Source organism: Ranitomeya variabilis, chromosome 1 (genome assembly GCF_051348905.1).
Source record: "Ranitomeya variabilis isolate aRanVar5 chromosome 1, aRanVar5.hap1, whole genome shotgun sequence".
Lineage (NCBI taxonomy): Eukaryota > Metazoa > Chordata > Amphibia > Anura > Dendrobatidae > Ranitomeya > Ranitomeya variabilis.
Genome location: NC_135232.1, coordinates 685,167,267 through 685,183,066, shown reverse-complemented (window position 1 = coordinate 685,183,066; position 15,800 = coordinate 685,167,267). Strand labels below are relative to the sequence as shown.

The 15,800-nt window shown below is 46.8% G+C and overlaps 1 protein-coding gene across 2 annotated transcripts in view; it reads left to right on the top strand.

Moving 5' to 3' along the window:
• The window catches only part of KCNH5 (potassium voltage-gated channel subfamily H member 5), a 537,229-nt gene that overhangs the window by 83,652 nt on the left and 437,777 nt on the right, over positions 1 to 15,800 (top strand). For both annotated transcript variants that reach the window (XM_077265846.1, XM_077265855.1), the window contains one exon: positions 4,835 to 4,958. In XM_077265846.1, coding sequence (XP_077121961.1) covers positions 4,835 to 4,958 — 124 coding nt within the window. The remainder of the gene's footprint in view (positions 1 to 4,834; positions 4,959 to 15,800) is intronic.

The window sequence follows — 15,800 nt, the reverse complement described above, 5'->3', positions numbered from 1 at the left end:
GGAAGAGCCCGTGGGCGGTGGTTGCCAGCTGGTACTGATGGTGGTGGTGGTGGTGCATCTGGTGGTAGTGGCAAAAGCACAATAGCACCTAAGGCTGGAGGTGTTGAGTTCAATACTGACCGAAAAAAGGACACGTCTGGCTACCCAAAATGTTGATGATCTAACCTTCATTAAAATGAACCAATCATGGATTTCAAATTATTTTGCCCCACCTTCCCGTGCTGACACATAGCTTGCCTGAAAAATGTTTGCTTTTGGCCTCCTCGTAGCTTGCCTGAAAAATGTTTGCTTTTGGCCTCCTCTTACTGACTTCTCCAATTCCTCCATTTGCAGCTGCTGAATGTCCACCATAGGCCATTTTTATACATCCCTAAATGGGCTGACTCCCCCCACAGGGCCGTGGTCACCACGTGGCGCAAGCACCCGTCCGAGTGCCGTTTGCCTGGACAGGTGGGTGGGCCCACTCTTGGGCGATGGCACTGGCACAGGGTCCCTCATAGTACAATGAAGTGTCTCTGACGGTGGTGGTGCACAACCAACGTTAGACACACCGTCGTAATATGAGGGGCCCTGTGCCAGTACCGCCATCCATGAGAGAGTGTTCCCCCCAGCTCGAACAGTGCTCTACCACTTGCAATACTTACCTCTCCCTGCTCCACCACAGTGTAGTCTGTGCTGTTAAATCCTTCAATGGCACTGCCAATACAAATTTGTTGAAATTATAGATGATAGTTAAAATATACAGGGGCCCTGGCCTCCATTTAGACCAGTTAATACTTTGCGCCTACTACCACTGCCTGCTACTCAGCAGAGGAGCCCACCCCTGTACCTAGCTATGCCACCTGTTTATTTATGAACAATTTTTTGGCAGACATTTAGCCCACTTTATTATTTGGGCCTACTAACTGTGTCTGCCACTCATTACAGTTTTCCTCCACTGAAGAAAGCAATGCCGCCTGTTTAGTCCTGTTACCAATTTTGAACTGCATTTAGCCTACTTTATTATTTGGGCCTATATCTGTGTTTCCTCCTCATTCTGCCCATTGCCCAGCCACTGCTAGATGAGTCTGCTGGTACATTGACCCAGACCACTACATTCCCCTTGCACTCTGTACAGCCAGAATCTGACCCTTCTGAAAGGCAAGTTCCCCTTCCCGCATACTATACCACCTTACACGGGAACAAAGAGGAAGGTGCAGGTGAAAGTGCAGGTTCCTTCATCAGGTGGGGGGGATACTCGTTGGCGACATCATTGGCACAGGGCCCCTCATAGTACGCAAAAGTGTCTCTGCCAGTGGGAGGCGCCACCCGCCGTCAAACACACCGCCGTACTATCAGGGGCCCTGTGCCAGTGCCAACGAGTGCCCCCCCCCTGCTTGCTCAGGATCACAGCACTTGCAAAGTTGAAATACTTACCTTTCCTTGTTCCACCGCCGTGATGTATTCCGCGTTTCCTGGGCCCACGAAAATCTTGAGCCAGCCCTACCCCCCCACAACTTTAGCCAAATGACCCCGTTTTCAATGCCTAACTATTATTATAAAGTAAATTAAGATTGACAAGCTTAAGTAATAAGAATTGATGTTTTTGGCATTAAAATGGGCACTGTAGGTGTTTTCCTGTCCTCCACTCACTGCCGACTTTGATTCCCCATTGACTTGCATTGGGTTTCGTGTTTCAATCGGCCCCCGACTTTATGCAATAATCGGCCGATTTCACCCGACCCGACTTTTGACAAAGTCGGGTTTTGCGAAACCTGACTCGATCTGAAAAAAGTAAAAGTCGCTCAACTCTAATAATAATGCTTCTTAAGGGCCCACTTGACATTTAATAATGTCACAAAAAACCCTATATTCAATACCAAAACGGAGTCCTAGAACAAAAAAGAAACCAAAAACACAAGGACCCCTAAAATATAACTTTTAATAGATAAAGCTAAAAACTTTGTTCCAAATTTGAAGACATTAATCACAAATATATATACATAAAACCACAGGGATGAAAATATATAATCAAAATTAACTGACCCTATAAGGTACCCTAGTGCTGTTAGCTACCTGTCAGCGGAGGTTGGCACCCTAAGTTTCTGCGGTTGGCGCCCCCGCTCAGCGACGGCTGGCCCTGGTAGCCCTAGATAATCCCTGTGGTCCCTAATAGGTAGTATATCAATATTTCATTTAATAATGTCCCCTGAGTTCACCCATGTACAGTAACAATGGCCCCAGTATCAGTGATGTCAGCAGGCTGTAGTGTGACGACTCTTTCGTCTTCTCAATTCTCTTCTATTAAGAGAAACCAAACCTTTCTAGTGGACACATGGCCGCCTGAAAACGCCAGTGATATTGGGGGCTCATGCAGCAGGCGCTCCCTGTCATGATTTGGCAGTCTGCAGTCACATAAAGTGACATTTATTCCAAGCTGAAATTAATTTTATAATAATAAATTGATTATTATTAAATTATTAAAGCACCACTCCAGCAGGGCTTTTTATCACCGCTGGAGTGGTGCTTCAAGTGCAAGTCCCCTTCCCCAGTCATACACCTTACTCATCCTCCGGCGTATTGACCGTTTTCTGGCACCGCTCCAGTCCCGCCGCCCAAACTTGTGAGCACAGCTTCTGACAGGCCAGAAGTTAGAAGCTACATCACAAGCGTCCCTTCGTCATCCACACAGTCTCCTCGGCACAGCGCTCCTGCACAGGTGTACTTCTCTGCCCTGTCGAGGGCAGAGCAAAGTACTGAAGTGCGCATGCGCCGGGGCTCTTTGCCCTTTTTTCCTATGCCTGTGCACTGCAGAACTTTGCTCAGCCCTCAACAGGGCAGAGAAGTGCGCCTGCACAGGAGAATGGTGCCGAGGAGATGCTTCATCCACACAAAGCAAGCAGCAGGGCGGCATCGAAAGAAGAAGGGACGCGCCGGACCAAGACAAGAGACCGCCTTGCAGGTGAGTATTATATTTTTCTTCTCTTACAGGTCGGGTTGGGGGCAGATATACAGCATTATAGAATGCTGTATATCAGCCCCGAAAGGTGGTGGCCGTATCTCTTATCGGCCAAACCTGGTGACAGGTTCCCTTTAGGTCATAGCAGACCAAGCGCTTTTTATTTCCCATGGGCCACACCATTGCTTGGCTGTATTCATCCTCTGTTGTGAAAGCCTGGAGAGTGTACCTTTTGTACAGTATTTGCTTTAGGCACTTTGCATGATTGAATCATTGTAATATCTGCCTAAAAACTAGTGTATATTTATGCACTTTGCACTTTATCCAGTCAGTTTGTTCCCCCCATTTAGCTTAGCAGCCTTTGTATTTTATCCACTATTTTTAACATATGTCTAATAAAACTTAGTATTTTAGGATTATACTCCATGAGCATGTAATAGAGTGCATGTAATCTCCTAACAAAACAATATAATAATCAGCCCCCCCAGTACCCTGTTGCCCCTCACCCACCTCAGCCCTCACAATACCTTCATCCTCTCACACTCACCCCCCCCCGTTCCCTGTACCCTCCCCCCACAATACCCCATCCTCTCACATTCACCCCTAGTGCCCTGCCCCCTCCCCCACTTCAGCCCCCACAATACCCCATTCTTTCACATTCGCCCCAATTGCATTGTCTCCTCTCCCATTTCAGCCCCCACAATAGCCCCATCCTCTCACATTCACCTCCAATTGCTTTGTCCCCCTCCCTCACTTCAGCTCCCACAATACCCCCATCCTCTCACCTTCACCCCACAGTGACCATGACATGGCTTCATTTAATAAAGCTAACAAATTCCATCCCCACTTACCGATGATGTTTGCAGGCAGTGAGGCAGAACCAGGAAGTGTCAGAGTGGGCACTAGGGCACAGCGTGCCTGAGCCAATTTGAGCATGCACCAAATTGCAGTCTGACAGAAGCTCCTCAGGTCATAAGCCTGCACCATACAGTGCAGGAGGGAGACTCTGCAACTGGCCACTGTGTTACGAGCGTGCAGAGTCTCCGTCAGGCAGGGGAGCAGGCATTTTCCTGCTCTCCTGTGCTGTGTTCTGCCTCATGTCTCCCAGTGGGCCCCTTCATGTGACGGGGCTCGGGGCGATGGCTCCCTCAGTAGCTATGCTGCTGCTTGAAATTATAGACTGTTCATGTCTTTGTCAGTGGGCAAACTTACAAAATCAGCAAGGGATCAAATACTTATTTCCCCCACTGTATATACAGTATGTGTGTATTGTGTGATAGTATGTGTACATGTATGTGTTGTTTGTCTAGTATTCCAGGACCAGTAAACCTGCTGCCAGGTAGTCCAACCACGCCCCCACCACAGATTGGCAGCCTTCTGCCTATGCACAGTGTACACAGAAAGCTGCCAGTCAGTGATGTGGGCGGGGCTATACATGGCTCTGCTTTTAGAGAACCACTAGATCTGCAGCAGATAAATCAGTTTTTACCAGTAAAGTAAGTGATACATCGCTGGAATCAGGGTCTCTGCCCCAACATCATGGTGCACTCAGATTTTCTTTAAAATTCACACCCCCGACAGTGCACAGAGCCCAGTGGCTTCATTGCGGGGGTGTAGCAATAGGTTGTGGAATTATGTGTCAGTTGCACCTTGGCCCTAGTGCCAAAAAGAAATCAAAGGGCCCTCCGTTACTTAAGATAGCAATGTTAGAAATGGCACTCAGCATAAATACCAGGCTCTTCTACAGATTTAGCATTGGGGCCCCAGGGTTTCACGTTGTTCTGTATGTGCTTCTCTATAAAATTACAAAGGATTTTACATCTCGTTTTGCTAATTCATAGGCAGCAGTGAACATAGGGAAATGATCTGACATTCTACATCTTATTTCCCCTATAGAATCAAGCTTCTTACTGGGAAACGCACAGATTGTGGACTGGCCTGTAGTTTATAGTAATGACGGATTCTGTAAACTTTCTGGATATCATCGAGCCGACATCATGCAGAAGAGCAGTACTTGCAGGTGAGCAACAATATTTCCTTCTTTATTCTTGGGAAAGAAAATCATGCTGAACGTGAACCCAAGAGAGAGCAGTTTCTTGAAAGCCGATTTTCATAGAAAATGCCTAAAAATTAGTGATGAGCAACTGTGCTTGGGCAAGGCATTATATAAATATGCTCGGGTGCTAACCGGATGTCTTCGGCATGTTCGAATAATATGTTCGAGTCCCCACGGCTGCATGTCTCGTCGCGGCCGTTCGACTGCCACAACACATGCTGGGATTACCTGTTAGACAATCCCTGTTTGTGTTGCGGCTGTCAAACAGCCACAAGACATGCAGCCGCGAGGACTCGAACATATTTTTCGAGTGCGCCAAAGACACTTGGCTAAGACCCGAGCATGCTCAGATAACACCTTATCCCAGAACGTTCGCTCATCACTACTAAAATCTAAGTTAATGCAGAAGGTTCCCCACTAAGAATACGATATATTAACCAAAAGGGAGAGCATTACACAGACAGCCTATTGATTCTGGCAGAAACTGAAATACCTTATTTTCACTGTGGAGGTGTTTCAGGAAAATGTAATATATTCGGTTAGGCTGGAGTCACACACAATGTATAAAAAATCTGTCCGATTTTGTCCGCTGAGAATCGCACAAATGTTCTCCGTATGGTGATCCATATCTCATCCGTGTGCAATGCCAGGATGCTTTTTTTTCTCATCCATGAGTTGAGATTTTCTCACACACTTGCAAAATGAGCAAATAATGCAAATATAATAATAAGAGTCTTTCCTGTCACCTGTGCCTGAGAATTTCTTGCAAGTCACACTGATGGTCCGTGTGCTGTGCGTTTTTTTTCTTGCCCCCATAGACTTGCATTAGCATTTCTCAGCTGAGATACGCAGACAATCACAGCATGCTGCGATTTCACTCGCAAGCGTAATACAGACGAGAAAAAAACGCATGATGTGAGCTGCCCCATAGATTAACATTGGGCCGAGTGCTATGCGATTTTTTATCACATAGCACTCGTCCGTATTACAGACTAGTGTGACTTCGGCCTTAGATTCATCCACAAATTACAACTGATAGAAAACCTTACTAATTATAGTCAAAAGTGATTTAAAAAATATATATATTATTGTGGTATTTTTTTTACTGTTAGCATTTAAATAATTTTTCCCATTAATAAATGCTGTGACAGCTAGGAAATATGATAAATTTCTCACTGGTGGTTGAGCTCACCGAGAACTGTAGTACAGCAACATTCAACTAATCATGGTGGTCCTGAAGTTAAGGATCCCTCATTGATCAGAAATGTCATATTAATATACAATTTCTAGGGTATATGCTCTTTATGCTTCTTAGGCTATGAGCCCATGATCAGGAAATAGTAGCACTTTTGACTCAGTGTATTTTCGCTGTGTCCAAAGAGCTGTGTTCAGTCACACAGTTAAATCCACATGTGCTCATTGAACAATGCGAATTTACTGCATCCAATACATATCTATTGTGTAAATGTCTGTTTTGAAGACTAGCATCTCCACAACAGAAATTGACATGCTGCGGCTCGTAAGCCCGCACCGCGGCTGAGTTTAAGTCAAATAGAAGCACAGTGGGCATGGGATTTCTACCATTCCCATCCATCATGCTTGTGGAGCGCCCCCACGTGTAGGGCAATGGGGTACTCGGTACCGGGTCCTTCTCAGTTCTGGGGATGTCACGGTGGCCCGACCCGGTCCGTGGCCCTTTTGAGGGGCGTCCAATTAAAGGTGAAGTTTGTACGGTGTTTGTGACGCCACCTGTGGTATTCGGTCAGGATGACCGACGCTGCTGAGGGGTCCGCTGGGGTGATGTTATGGCAGCTAGATGGTGTACCTTCCCACAGGTGAAGTGTACCCCCAGGGCTTCCCAGAAGTGTAGATGGTGATGGTGTAGGGCGTGGTAAATAACGAGGACACAAGGTTGCAGTCTCTTTACCTTTAACTGAAGACTTCAGCGTCCACAGTCCAGAGTACCGTTCACAGGGCAGGCAGAATCCGGCCGGTCCGAAGGCACATCCAGAGTTCCCTTATCCAGGTGGAAATCAGTAGCCTTCCTACTAGCGCCTGTGTGTTGTAGTACCTCCCTGCTGAGCACCACGGGATGGTCCTCACAACTTTCGTGGATGTTTCTGATGTTCTCTCTCTCTCTGTCCCCCAGATGGTATGGATAGGACAACCCGTATGACGGGGTATGCCTGGAGCTTATTTATAGGGACCCTAGAGACGCCCCTCTCCCATAATTTGCCTCCGTGTCTTCTTAGGTATTAAGGACGGGCAACCAACTTGGAATTGACTATCCTCCCGGTCTCTGAAGTAATGCGTAGAGTCAATTACTCCCTCAGTGTTCCGGCCACCGGCTACCCGCCTCAGAAGGAGGCTGCCGATCTTGGGGCAGGTCTCCTCCCGGTATTATCTCCTTGTGCTATGACTTCATTTCTCACTCTCCACAATACAATTCCCTTCTTGTCCTTTCTTAGGATGCTGCCGCAATGGGTGCAGGCGCAGCTCCGTAATGTTCTATCTCCTGCTTAGCCTCTGTCAGGATCCCACCCCTGACAGGGACCCTCTGTCTGCAGCTCAGATGTTCCTCCTTTTCCCCTGTCTGCCTGACAGGTCCTCTCTGGGTCAAACCCAGGCAGCTTCTGTCTAACTTCCTATCCAACCCCCCAGTTTTACCCGTGTGTGAGGAGTGCCCTAATAGATAGAAGCAAGGCTCCCCCTGGTGGACTGGAGTGTGAAGTGTAGTGTGTGACTTGTGATACCTGGTCAGGTGAACTCCTTTAGTACCATCAGAAGTAATATCACTACCCCTGGTGGAAGAGCGACATTACTGCAACAACCAGGACTCTGGGGCGCTGCACTTGTATTGGAAAACATAGCGTTTTGGTGCAGCGCAGGTGAGTTGCATCCAGAACGCTGCTATTCCTGATCCTGGACACGTATCCTTATTGTTACTAAGAGTAAATTTGTATGCAACTGTTCATGTCATAAGCAGCAGACAAATTGCCCCTCTTGTGGTCACAATAGTTAGCAGAATTATGTTTGTGCAGGAAACAGACAACAGTGCTCTCTATTAAAGCAGAAGCCAGGCAACGGTGCTCTCTGCTAAAGCAGAAACCTGGTAATGGTGCGATCTGCTAAAGCAGAAACCTGGCAACAGTGCGCTCTGCTAAAGCAGAAACCAGGCAACGGTGCTCTCTTCTAAAGCAGAAGCCAGGCAAAGGTGCTCTCTGCTAAAGCAGAAGCCAGGCAATGGCGCTCTCTGCTAAAGCAGAAGCCAGGCAACGGTGTTGTGAATTAGACTTTTTTGGCTCCCTCTTGTGGTCACTAGTGATATGACTCTGGGATTGTCTTTCCCTAGTTTGGCACCCACCTGGGTCGTTAGTCCAGGGGTGTTGCTATATAAACTTCCTGAATTCTCAGTCTGGTGCCTGGCATCGTTGTAATCAGTTCCTTTCTGTTTGCTCCTGTCTGCTGGTCCTGGATCTTGCAAAATTAAGCTAAGTCCTGCTTCCTTGTTTTTTGGTTATTTGCATTGCTCTTATTTATTTGTCCAGCTTGTACTAAATGTGATTCCTGATTTTGCTGGAAGCTCTAGGGGGCTGGTATCCTCCCCCCGGGCCGTTAGACGGTTCGGGGGTTCTTGTATATCCAGCGTGGAAATTTTGATAGGGTTTTTGCTGACCGTATAAGTCATCTTACTATATTCTGCTATTAGTCAGTGGGCCTCTCTTTGCTAAATATCTAGTTCATTCTTACGTTTGTCTTTTCTTCTTACCTCACCGTTATTATTTGTTGGGGGCTTGTATCCAACTTTTGGGGTCTTTTCTCTGGAGGCAAGAAAGGTCTATCTTTTCCCTTCTAGGGTTAGTTAGTTCTCCGGCTGGCGCGAGACGTCTAGAACCAACGTAGGCACGTTCCCCGGCTGCTGCTATTTGTGGTGCTAGGATTAGTTATACGGTCAGCCCAGTTACCACTGTCCTATGAGCTGGTTTTTTGTGTTTGCAGACTTGGTAATTACTTCTGAGACCCTCTGCCATTGGGGTCATAACACAACGGTGCGCTCTGCTAAAGCAGAAGCCAGGCAACGGTGCTCTCTGCTAAAGCAGAAACCAGGCAACGGTGAGCTCTGCTAAAGCAGAAGCCAGGCAAAGGTGCTCTCTGCTAAAGCAGAAGCCAGGCAACGGTGCTCTCTGCTAAAGCAGAAACTTGGTAATGGTGCGCTCTGCTAAAGCAGAAACCTGGCAACAGTGCGCTCTGCTAAAGCAGAAACCAGGCAACGGTGCTCTCTTCTAAAGCAGAAGCCAGGCAAAGGTGCTCTCTGCTAAAGCAGAAGCCAGGCAATGGTGCTCTCTGCTAAAGCAGAAGCCAGGCAACGGTGCGCTCTGCTAAAGCAGAAACCAGGCAACAGTGCTCTCTGCTAAAGCAGAAACCAGGCAACGGTGCTCTCTGCTAAAGCAAAAACCAGGCAACGGTGCTCTCTGCTAAAGCAGAAACCAGGCAACGGTGCGCTCTGCTAAAGCAGAAATCAGGCAATGGTGCACTCTGCTAAAGCAGAAACCAGGCAACGGTGCTCTCTGCTAAAGCAGAAACCAGGCAACGGTGCGCTCTGCTAAAACAGAAACCATGCAACGGTGCTCTCTGCTAAAGCAGAAACCATGCAACGGTGCTATTAGAACCCGAGAAGTGGACCCTCTGGGTCATGGCTTCAGCGCCCCCAAAGGCGAGCGGACCAGATGGAGTCAACCCTTGTACAGGGAGTGTTTGGGACAGGCCCAAGGAGGGTGAAGCCGCAACTGCCGGAGCAAAAGGGATGACTGAAGATAGGACCAAAGATGGGTCAGAGGACAGGAGAGAGATGGAGCCACTGAGGCAAACAGATCGGAAGAGACACCGGACGGGCAGAGAATATGTACTGACCAGTATGGAGGAGATACACGATAAATGGGGAACGTCAGAAACACAGGACCGGCAGGGACGGCTGGAACACAGGACAGGCAGGGAAGACTGGCACACTGGACTGGCAGGGACGGCAGGAACACAGGACTGGCTGAGACGGCAGGAACACAGGACTGGCAAGGATGAGTGGCACACAAGACTGGCGAGACGGCAGGAACACTAGACTGGCAAGGATGAGTGGCACACAGGACTGGCATGGTTGGCAGGAACACAGGACTGGCACGGACGGCAGGAATACAGGACTGGCAAGGAAGGCAGAAGACGAGAATGAGACAGGAGCCTAGACAGGGTAAACACTAGTTGAGCCAAAGAAGCTAAAGGGACACCGGCTAGAAGCCGACAAACACAATAGACGCAAAGGCGTCTTACCTGGACGGATGCATGAGAGAAATACCCGACGGGCACCGCCATATTGGGGGCGGAGCCAACGGGTCACGACCTGCTAGAAGCCCCAGCGGTAGGAGGAGCCCGCCTGCGCATGCACGGACCGCCGAAGGGACGAGCACCAAGGAATCCAGACGGAGAGGAGCGAGGAGGAGCGTCGGGAGCGCGCCGGCCGGAAAGGTAAGTATTAGGTGGCATAACAGGTGCTCTCTGCTAAAGCAGAAACCAGGCAAGGGTTCCCTCTGCTAAAGAAGAAACCAGGCAAGGTGCGCTCTCCTAAAGTAGAAACCAGGCAACGGTGCTTTCTGCTAATGCAAAAACCAGGCAACGGTGCGCTTTGCTAAAGCAGAAACTAGGCAACGGTGCTGTCTGCTAAAGCAGAAACCAGGCAATGGTGCTCTCTGCTAAAGCAGAAATCAGGCAACGGTGCTCTTTGCTAAAGCAGAAACCAGGCATCGGAGCTTCATTTCCGCTAAAGGAGAAACCGGGCAACAGTGCTCTCTACTAAAGCAGAAACCAGGCAACAGTGCTTTGTGGACCACACCCACTTCTTATCCCACATCTGGGTTTACTATTACGGCTCCACTTCTCAGGTAATGTGTCTCCATGTTTGGTGCATTAGTGTATTTGGCGATACCTACTGCATAGGGCTTTCACAATTGAATTGGGCATTAGTACATTAGGATGCCTTAGGTACTTGGTCACTTTATTAAATACCCTTTTCCTTTGCCTTTTCTCTTGAAATTAGTAATGCCATTATGCTAGCACAGCTTTTTCACTGATTTGTTTATTATTATCTATTATTTATTTTGGAGCTGTAGATATAGGCACGGATCTTTAATATATATTATTGGTGTTTTCTTCGGTCCCCCTTCTGTATTAATGGTTTATATCCTTTATCTTTTTAAATATTTATTAATAAATGTTCATTTTAAATTGATAACCTGGGTTCTCTTCGTTTAGTCTGTTGTTTAATTACAGCAAAACCTTTTTGTTGTTCAGATGATAAGCAGTGCCTGGTTTTCTCCACACATACTGCTTAGAATTATCACCAAAAAGGTCAATCTTCGTCTCATCAGACCAGAGAATATTATTTATCATAGTCTGGGAGTCCTTCATGTTTGTTTTGCAAACTCTATGCAAGCTTTCATATGTCTTGCACTGAGGAGAGGCTTCCGTTGGGCCACTCTGCCATAAAGGCCCGACTGGTGGAGGGCTGTAGTGATAGTTGACTTTGTGGAACTTTCTCCCATCTCCCTACTGCATCTCTGGAGCTCAGCCACAGTGATCTTGGGTTCTTCTTTACCTCTCTCACCAAGGCTCTTCTCCCACAACTGCTCAGAAGGCTGGACGGCCAGGTCTAGGAAGATTTCTGGTGGTCCCAAGCTTCTTCCATTTAAGGATTATGGAGGTCATTGTGCTCTTAGGAACCTTTAGTTCTGCAGAAATTCTGTTGTAACCTTAGCCAGATCTGTGCCTTGCCACAATTCTGTCTCTGACCTCCTTGGCCAGTTCCTTTGACCTCATGATACTCATTTGTTCTGACATGCACTGTGAGGTGTGAGGTATTAGGGTACTGTCACACAGTGCCATTTTGATCGCTACGACGGTACGATTCGTGACGTTCTAGCGATATCGTTACGATATCGCAGTGTCTGACACGCAGCAGCGATCAGGGACCCTGCTGAGAATCGTACGTCGTAGCAGATCGTTTGGAACTTTCTTTCGTCGCTTGATCACCCGCTGACATCGCTGGATCGTTGTGTGTGACAGCGATCCAGCGATGTGTTCGCTTGTAACCAGGGTAAACATCGGGTAACTAAGCGCAGGGCCGCGCTTAGTAACCCGATGTTTACTGTGGTTACCAGCGTAAACGTAAAAAAAACAAACAGTACATACTTACATTCCGGTGTCTGTCCCCCGGCGTCTCAGCTTCTCTGCACTGTGAGCGCCGGCCAGCCAGAAAGCGAGCACAGCGGTGACGTCTGACGTCACCGCTCTGCTTTCCGGCCGCTGTGCTTACACAGTGCAGAGAAGCTGAGACGCCGGGGGACAGACACCGGAATGTGAGTATGTACTGTTTGGTTTTTTTACGTTTACGCTGGTAACCACGGTAAACATCGGGTTACTAAGCGCGGCCCTGCGCTTAGTAACCCGATGTTTACCCTGGTTACCCGGGGACTTCGGCATCGCTCCAGCGCCGTGATTGCAACGTGTGATCGCAGTCTACGATGCTGGAGCGATAATCATACGATCGCTGCGACGTCACGGATCGTGCCGTCGTAGCGATCAAAATGGCACTGTGTGACAGTACCCTTATATAGACAGGTGTGTGCCTTTCCAAATCAAGTCCTATCAGTCTAATTAAACACAGCTGGATTCCAATGAAGGAGTAGAACCATCTCAAGGAGGATCACAAGGACATGGACAGCATGTGACTTAAATATGAGTGTCTGAGCCAATGGTCTGAATACTTATGACCATGTGATGTTTCAGTTTTTCTTTTTTATTAAATTTGCAAAAAATACTACATTTCTGTTTTTTTTCAGTCAAGATGGGGTGCAGAGTGTACATTAATGTGAAAAAAAATGAACGTTTTTGAATTTACCAAATGGCTTCAATGAAACAAAGAGTGAAAAATTTAAAGGGGTCTGAATACTTTCTGTACTCACTGTATATATATTTTTTTAACTTAAAATCCATGTATTTTGGACTAAAATACACTTTTACAATTGTGTTTCATTAAAGATTTTGCACCATTTTGCTTTTTGTTTCTCTGCACAATGCTAGATGCAGTGTAAGTTAACTTAGCATCCATCAGTGAAATCATTCTGACCAGTTTGTCACAATTTTATCTGTCTTTCTGTGAGCTCCCTTCAGACTATTTTTGACAATGGCAATGTTCATCTTAACTTTAGTGTGGTCTGTGGTTATGACTCAGCACAGAAGAGTTAAGAAAAAAGTCAGAATTGCAAAGTTCACATCAGATCAAGTTCACTAACAGATTCTCAGGTATCTCAATCTGCAGTGAATAATTGTGGAAAGAAACAAAGAGCGTAAAAAGTTAAATAATGCAAAATCTGTTGTGAATTCTGCTCTTGGGTTCCCTCCGGTGGTTGTTGGTGGTAATGCAGTTGTCTCTGGATTGCAATCCTGGGCAGGTGTCCCTGCTGATTGCAGTTCTGACTGGGGTATTTAAGGTTGCTGGATTCATTAGTCCTTGCCAGTTGTCCATTGTTCTTGGAGGTTATGGATCTCAGTCTGGTTCCCTCTGCCCTGCTGCCAAATCAGCAAAGATAAGTGTCTGGGTTTTGTTTCTTCAGCACACATGCTGTGTGCTTTACAAATCAGTGCTATTCATTGTTTTTTCTTGTCCAGCTTAGACTGTGTCAGGATTTTTTCAGTCAAGTTGGATTCTCAGGAGATGCAGATATACGTTCCATGTCTTTAGTTAGATTGTGGAATTTTTGTATTATCTGCTGTGGATATTTTCAGAGTTTTAATACTGACCGCTTAGCATTCTGTCCTATCCTTTCCTATTTAGCTAGAGTGGCCTCTTTTGCTAAATCCTGTTTTCTGCCTGCGTGTGTCTTTCCTCTAATACTCACAGTCAATATTTGTGGGGGGCTGCCTATCCTTTGGGGTTCTGCTCTGAGGCAAGATAGGATTCCCATTTCCATCTATAGGGGTATTTAGTCCTCCGGCTGTGTCGAGGTGTCTAGGATTGTTAGGTACATCCCACGGCTACTTCTAGTTGCGGTGTCAGTTTAGGGTTTGTGGTCAGTACAGGTTCCACCTTCTCCTGAGAAAGTCTCATGCGGCTCCAAGGTCACCGGATCATAACAGTACAACTGGCCTTCAATGAGTTAAATGCATCTCAGAAGAAGGGAAGAAAGGTGTTGAGTTGAGCCATTTTTTTTTCTGTAGCCTGCTTTGTCTTTTCTTTCCTCTTTTTCTCTGGGTGGCTGAGGAGTCTGGTGCTAGCATGGATATTCAGGGATTAGCTTCTCGTGTAGACCAGCTTGCTGCTAGGGTACAGGGTATTTCTGATTATATAGTTCAGACTCCGGTTTTAGAGCCTAAGATTCCTATTCCTGATTTGTTTTTTGGCGACAGGTCCAAATTCTTGAGTTTTAAAAACAACTGTAAACTGTTTTTTTTCTCTGAGACCTCGATCCTCTGGTGATTCCATTCAGCAGGTTAAAATTGTCATCTCCCTGCTGCGTGGTGATCCTCAGGATTGGGCATTTTCCCTGGAATCTGGGAATCCGGCCTTGCTTAATGTAGACTCCTTTTTTCAGGCTTTAGGATTATTATATGATGAACCGAATTCTGTGGATCAAGCGGAGAAAACCTTGTTGGCCCTGTCTCAGGGTCAAGAGGCGGCAGAATTGTATTGTCAGAAATTTAGAAAATGGTCTGTGTTAACTAAATGGAATGATGATGCTTTGGCGGCAATTTTTAGAAATGGTCTTTCTGAGTCCGTTAAAGATGTTATGGTGGGGTTTCCCACGCCTTTTGGTCTGAATGATTCTATGTCTCTGGCCATTCAGATTGATCGGCGTTTGCGGGAGCGCAGAACTGTGCACGCTGTGGCGTTGTCCTCAGAGCAGATGCCTGAGCCAATGCAGTGTGATAGGATTCGGTCTAGAACGGAACAACAAGGATTCAGACGTCAGAATAGGTTGTGTTTTTATTGTGGCGATGCTTCTCATGTCATTTCAGTCTGCCCTAAGCGTACAAAGAGGATCGCTAGTTCATTTACCATCAGTACTGTACAACCTAAATTTCTGTTATCTGTGTCCTTGATTTGCTCATTGTCATCATTTTCTGTCATGGCGTTTGTGGATTCAGGCGCCGCCTTGAACTTAATGGACTTTGAGTTTGCCAGGCGTTGTGGTTTTCCCTTGCAGTCTTTGCAGAACCCTATTCCTTTAAGGGGCATTGATGCTACACCTTTGGCTAAAAATAAGCCTCAGTTTTGGACACAGGTGACCATGTGCATGGCACCAGCACATCAGGAAGAGTGTCGATTTCTGGTGTTGCATAATTTGCATGATGCTATCGTGCTGGGTTTTCTGTGGTTGCAGGTACATAATCCTGTGTTGGATTGGAAGTCTATGTCTGTGACTAGTTGGGGTTGTCAGGGGGTTCATAATGACGTTCCTTTAATGTCAATCTCCTCTTCTTCCTCTTCTGAAATTCCAGAGTTTTTGTCTGATTTTCAGGATGTATTCGATGAGCCCACGTCCAGTTCCCTTCCACCGCATAGGGACTGTGATTGTGCTATTGACTTGATTCCAGGCTGTAAGTTTCCTAAGGGCCGACTTTTCAACCTGTCTGTGCCTGAACATACCGCTATGTGGAGCTATGTTAAGGAGTCTTTGGAGAAAGGGCATATTCTGCCATCTTCTTCACCCTGTTGGGAGCGGAATTTTTTTTTTGTTGCTAAGAAAGATGGCTCCTTGAGAC